Below are 6,113 nucleotides of genomic sequence, written 5' to 3'. Positions count from 1 at the left end.
AGCACTGCCACCCTTTGCTGCTCAGGGCTGGTTTGCTCTCCAGGGCGCTGCATTGGGCACATCCTTGAGACACAGCTGGGAAGGAGATTGAAGCTTTCAGGCCCTGCACTGGGGAGATGCCCTCGCATGATGGAAATGCTGCTGCAGAGCCCAGCTCTGTCCCAGCAGTGCCCACGGCCTGTCCCTGCCTGCAGTCCCTGGGCAGTCACACAGCAGGGCTGGGACCCAGCTGACAGAGCCCTGAGGCCTGAAACCAACGCAGGGGCTCTGCAGGGGAGTGTGGAAGGGAAGGAAGAGGAGTTACGGAGGAGAAGCCCTGGGGCTCCCTGGCAGTGCTGTCCTGCTGGGACTCTTTTCTCCCCCAGCTCTGCCCAGAGGCACCGACCCTGCAGCTCCAGAGAAGTCAGGGAGGAAAGATGCCAGGGAAACAAGACAACACAAGGCTCTTTCTTTTGTTCCAGCACACACATAGTGTAGTGCAGCTCCCCGTTTATACAGTCTCTGGGTCACACTGGAAAGGCAAATACCAAATTAAAAATGGAACAGACAAAGATTTTTGTGAGAACAAACTCACAGTAGCGTAACACCTGTGTCAGCAGCAACAAATACAGGATACAGAGTGGGCATTAATGAGTCACATCAGAGCAGCTCTGCAGGAGAATGAGAGTTTATTGCTGCTGAAAACCAACCCGTGATCCTTTTCCTCAGGGCATCCCTGAGCTCCTGGTTCCTCAGGCTGTAGATGAGGGGGTTCAGGGCTGGAGGCACCACCGAGTACAGAACTGACAGGGCCACATCCAGGGATGGGGATGAGATGGAGGGGGGCTTCAGGTGAGCAAATGCTGAAGTGCTGAGGAACAGAGAGAGCACGGCCAGGTGAGGGAGGCACGTGGAAAAGGCTTTGTGCCGCCCCTGCTCAGAGGGGATCCTCAGCACGGCCCTGAAGATCTGCACATAGGAGAAAACAATGAACACAAAACAGCCAAAGAGCAAACAGGCACTGACAGCGATGAGCCCAAGTTCCCTGAGGTGGGATTTGGAGCAGGAGAGCTTGAGGATGTGTGGGATTTCACAGAAGAACTGGCCCAGGGCATTGCCCTGGCCCAGGGGCAGGGAAAATGTATTGGCCGTGTGCATGAGAGCGTAGAGAAAGGCACTGGCCCAGGCAGCTGCTGCCATGTGGGCACAAGCTCTGCTGCCCAGGAGGGTCCCATAGTGCAGGGCTTTGCAGATGGACACGTAGCGGTCGTAGCACGTGATGGTGAGGAGGAAATACTCTGCTGAAAAGAAAAAGACAAAGAGGAATAGCTGAGCAGCACATCCTAAGTAGGAGATGTGCCTGGTGCCCCAGAGGGAATTGTGCATGGCCTTGGGGACAGTGGTGCAGATGGAGCCCAGGTCGGGGAGGGCCAGGCTGAGCAGGAAGAAGAACATGGGGCTGTGCAGGTGCTGGCCGCAGGCTCCGGCGCTGATGATGAGGCCGTTGCCCAGGAGGGCAGCCAGGGAGATGCCCAGGAAGAGGCAGAAGTGCAGGAGCTGCAGCTGCCACGTGTCTGCCAATGCCAGCAGGAGGAAGTGGCTGATGGAGCTGCTGTTGCACATTTCTTCACTCTGGGCATTGTGGGCTGTTGAAAGAAGGCATTGACAAGCTTCGACAGATTCCCCTGAGTCAATCCTATGCTATTATCTTAGGAATCCCCTCAAAACTACTTCTCCTCCTGTGACAGAACTTGGCTAAGCTTTTTGATTTCTGAGCTCAGGTTTGTGCTGCTGCCTCATCCTCAGCATTGCTCTCAGCCTGAACACTGGGGGTCTTGAGGGAAAATAGGGCTCCCTGTGCCCCAGTGCAGTCGGACCTGCTGGTCCCCACACAGGTGCCCTTTGCTCATTTCACCTCCCTCTATTTCCCGGTGATTCTACTTAAAATGGTCTTGAAAAATAAAGTGACTTTTTGAAGGCTCCAATTTCAAAACCATTGCTCTAAACCCTTCTCCCTTGCCCTGTGCAGCTGTGGTTGCTCTGGCTCTCTGCTGCCTGGAGTTGTGCCTCCTGGCAGCTGTTTCTCTGTGTCCAAGGCTTGTCCCTGCCAGTGCTGCCAGAGCCCAGCCCAGCCCTGGGGGCTCAGCCCTGCCCTGCAGAGCCCTCCCAGCACAGGGCACTGCCCAGGGGCATCTCCCTGGCAGCAGGGCCTGAAGGGCAGCTCAGACAAAGGGAGATGCTGCAAGCCAAGGTGCTGCTGGTGCTGTCTGCAGGCAGAGGAGTGTGAGGAGGCTCTTCCTGAGGGAGATCTGAGGCAGAGCTGCTGATCCCCAGGGTGGCAGTGCAGGAGTCTCAGTGACACAGACAAACCTGAGAGGCCCTTTCCCTTCCCTTGAGGAGAAAGCTCAGAGCAGCCCTGGCCATGCAGCACCACCTCCCCAGCAGGAGGAGTCTGCCCTGAGGGGGGTCGCTCCTTCCACCTCCAACTCCTCCCCACAGCCCATGGGGAGCTCCCAGGCAGGCTGAGAGCTGCCCCTGGCAGGTGGCAGATGCCCTGGCCTGGCAAAGAGCCCTCAGGGCTGCAGGAGCTGCTCTGCAGGACAGCCCTGGGCACCCCTGGCTGCTGCCCACCTTCACAGCCTGCAGCCGGCCCTGGCAGCAGGAGCCGTCCTGCCCTGTCCCTCTGACGGTGCCCAGGGCAGCCCCGCTCTGCAGCACATCCTCCCCCAAGGCAGGAACGGCAGCAGAGCCATCCTCACAGCCATGGCAGCCGTGTCATGGGCCAGCTCTAGAGGATCCCTGCAGCCAGAGACTCACTGTGTCCCACGCTGTGAAGGTTTCTCCAGGAATGAGTTCAGAGCTGTCCTCGCAGCTGCTTTAGCCAGCTCTCTGCTCACTCCTCCCAGGTACCTGCAGGCAGTGCCCTCAGCCCTGCTGGGCTGGCAGAGGAGCTGCTCCTCAGCAGAGCTGCCTCTTTGAAGCTCTCCTTGGTTGCCAGGAGCTTGAGAGTTCCCTCTGTGCCAGGAGCCCGGCCCAGCTCAGCAGCACAGCAGCAGCACAAGGACTTTAATGACCCTCTCGGGGCTTTGGTGCTCTTCACATCAGACTCAGTCCCTCAGAGTGTCTTCAAAATACTTCTCAAGAACTCAAAGATTCAAAGTCCAAAGTTTCTTTAACTTTTAATGGGTCCCAGTGAGGGACACGACTCACGTGAAAGTGTCCCCAGGTTCCAGTGAGAGCAGAACTCTGGAGGCAGCGATGGCAGGTGGGGACAAGCAAGGGAAAGGTGTCTCTGGTGCTGAGCAAAGCTGGCTGTGTTCCATGAGTGCAAAGGGCCAAGGCCTGAGCCCCAGCCCCTGGCAAGGCAGATCCTGTCCCTCCCTCAGCGCTCAGGGCTCTTCCCGGGGCACTGGGATGTGGGGATGTGCAGTGCCCAGGGCAGCACCATGGGGCAGCCCCTGCCAGGCTGCAGGGCAGGGACAAGGAGGCACTGAGGCTCCAGGGCTGCAGGGGTCACTTGTCCCCTCCTGGCCTCAGGGCCAGGGCCAGCAGCCGTGGCCAAAGGGCTGCACAAGTTGGCTCTGTCAGGGCCTTGCAGCTGCTGCCCATCCCTCTGCCCTCTGCAGCCCAGGCTGTCCCACGGTGTCCCTGCCCTGCGCCTCTGTCCCTGCAGGCTGTCCTCATCCCCCCGGCTGCCCCACCTCGCTGGCCCCTTCCTTTGCTGGCAGCTCTGCATCCTGCCTGGCTCTGCCTGGCCACACAAAGCCTTGGGCTGCTCCAGACTCCTTCTGGGGGACATGTTGCACCCCAGCCCTGCCTGGGAGGGAAATTCCTTTCTCCTGGTGCCCACTCTGGGCCTCCCCAGCTGCCCTGTCACAAAAGCCCCTCAGTTCTTTGGGCCCAGCAGTGCCACAGTGGCCCCTTGGTTCCATGGAACGCCACAGGGTCACAATGGTCCCCTTGGTGTCACCAGCCCTGCAGGGTCACAACGGCCCCTGGGTTCCACGAGGCCACGCAGGGTCACAGTGGTCTCCAGAGGAAAGGCCGCACCGAGCCCCAGGGTTTCAGGGGCAGATGAGACACAGCCACCAGAGGCCAAGGCCAGCCACATCTGTCTGTCCTGGCAGGTTTGTCTGGGAGCAGCCCTTGGATATTGGGAATCTGGGAGGTGGAATCCCAATTTTGGCCATGGGCACCTTGTTGAGAAGGATGGGTTTATTCCACATGAAAGAAAAGCACAAAGTCCAAGAGCTGGTGGTTCATGAGCAGCTTCACAATGGAGAGAAGCCCCACAAGTGTGGGGAATGTGGGAAGAGCTTCAGACGGAGCTCCCACCTGATTGACCACCAGAGGATCCACACTGGGGAGAGGCTCTACGAGTGTGGGGAATGTGGGAAGAGGTTTCCGAGCAGCTCCACTGTCCTCCGGCACCAGCAGATTCACACGGATGAGAGGCCCTTCTGCTGTCCTGACTGCAGGAAGGGCTTCAGGTACAACTTCACCCTCGTCAGGCACTGGCGCATCCACACTGAGGAGAGGCCCTACAAGTGTCCCCAGTGTGGGAAGAGCCTCTCCAGGAGCTCTAACTTGATCGTCCACCAGCGCATCCACACCGGGGAGAGGCCCTACGAGTGTCCCCAGTGTGGGAAGAGCTTCAGAGACAGCTCTGACCTGATCATCCACTTGCGCATCCACACTGGGGAGAGGCCCTACGAGTGTCCTGAGTGTGGGAAGAGGTTTCAGAGCGTCTCCAATCTCCTCCGGCACCAGCAGATTCACACGGATGAGAGGCCCTTCCGCTGCCCCGACGGCAGGAAGGGCTTCAAGTGCAACTCCACCCTCGTCAAGCACCAGCGCATCCACACTGGGGAGAGGCCCTACGAGTGTCCCGAGTGTGGGAAGAGCTTCTCACAGAGCTCTAACTTGACCCAACACCAACGGAGGCAACACTAAGGGAAGCCCTGTGAGTGCCCTGACTGCGGGAAGAGCTTTGTTCTCTGCTCCAACTCCATCTCCCATCAGAGGACCCACGTTTGGCAGAGCCCTGGTGACCCACATTCCCTGTGATCCGTGTTGGGAAGACCCCTGGCTGGTGCTGTCCACATTCTCCTGGATCCCTGTAGGCACCTGGGTGAACGCAGGGGCAGGAACATCCATTGGGACTCTGATTGAAATCGGAAATTCATTGGGAAGAGCTGATTTATTGACTTTACAGCACAAAAATTCTCACCTGCTCTGTCCAATTGTTTCTTCTGGTGCCACCCAGCAATCCTGGATGATCTTGGAAGTCTTTTTCAACCTAAATAGTTTCCTCCTTCATCCCATCACAACAACCATAATTGGGGTAGAAATAAATTAAACAAAGGTATCTAAAGCGGCACCATTTTAGCGGGATTTGGGGGTGAGTTTGGGGTTGGTTCAGGGGAATGTTTGGGAGGATTTGGGTGTTGTGATGCCATGGGTTGAGCAGACGAGGCCTCAATCTCACAGTTGTGGGGGCAGAACGTGTCCACCTGAGCCCGTCTGTTCTCCAGGAGTTCCGGTTGTCTGTCCCAGTCCCTGCCCTGGGTCTCCCCCTTTGGGCTCTGCCCCCCAAAGTGCCCAAATCGCTGCTGAAGTGCCCGAGATGCTCCCATCTGGGGATGTTCCTGTCCCCCAGCCTGTCCTGGTTGGTGCCATAGGGGGTGGGAGGGGGTCTGGGGGGCTCCCTGGGAGACTGGGAGGGGCTTTTGTGTCTCTTGAGGGCATTTGTGGTGCTTGGAGGGGCCTTTTAGGGCGGTCTCTGAGAGAGTTTAAGTGATCTTGGCATGGCTGTGTGTCTTGGAGAGAATTTGGGTGGATCTCGGGGTCATTTATGATGTAGGGAGTGGTTGGGGGGGTTCCTAGCCAGGAGCTGTGGGGCAGTTTGAGGGGTCTGGGAGTGGCTGTGGGGCTGGGAGGCGGTTTTAAGGCAGTTTTGACCTCTCCCCCAGACCCCAAAGCTGCCACCAGACCCCACCCCCCAAGATGCCGCTGGGGGTTGGGGGTTCCATGTTGGGGTTCATCCTCCTGGCACTGCAGGAGAAGGTGAGGGGGGGTCCCCAGGGGCCGTGTGTGTCCCCCCAGAGCGTGTGTGACCCCTCCTATCCCAGTAT

At 58.4% G+C, this 6,113-nt stretch overlaps 1 protein-coding gene across 1 annotated transcript; it reads right to left on the bottom strand.

Annotated features, from left to right (window-relative positions):
- Nucleotides 1-610: 610 nt before the first annotated feature.
- LOC125317569 (olfactory receptor 14J1-like) lies at nt 611-1,614 on the bottom strand. Its single transcript, XM_048287422.1, has one exon. It carries the CDS (start codon nt 1,600-1,602, stop codon nt 640-642), a length of 963 nt encoding a protein of 320 aa, XP_048143379.1. The 5' UTR covers nt 1,603-1,614; the 3' UTR covers nt 611-639.
- Nucleotides 1,615-6,113: the final 4,499 nt, after the last annotated feature.

This window comes from Corvus hawaiiensis, chromosome 27 (assembly GCF_020740725.1).
Source record: "Corvus hawaiiensis isolate bCorHaw1 chromosome 27, bCorHaw1.pri.cur, whole genome shotgun sequence".
Taxonomy (NCBI): Eukaryota; Metazoa; Chordata; class Aves; order Passeriformes; family Corvidae; genus Corvus; species Corvus hawaiiensis.
This window is presented reverse-complemented; position numbering and strand designations above follow the sequence as displayed.

Bases quoted from the DNA above. Each gene is read 5' to 3' on its own strand.
- LOC125317569 (XM_048287422.1), bottom strand. From the start codon at position 1,602: ATGTGCAACAGCAGCTCCATCAGCCACTTCCTCCTGCTGGCATTGGCA.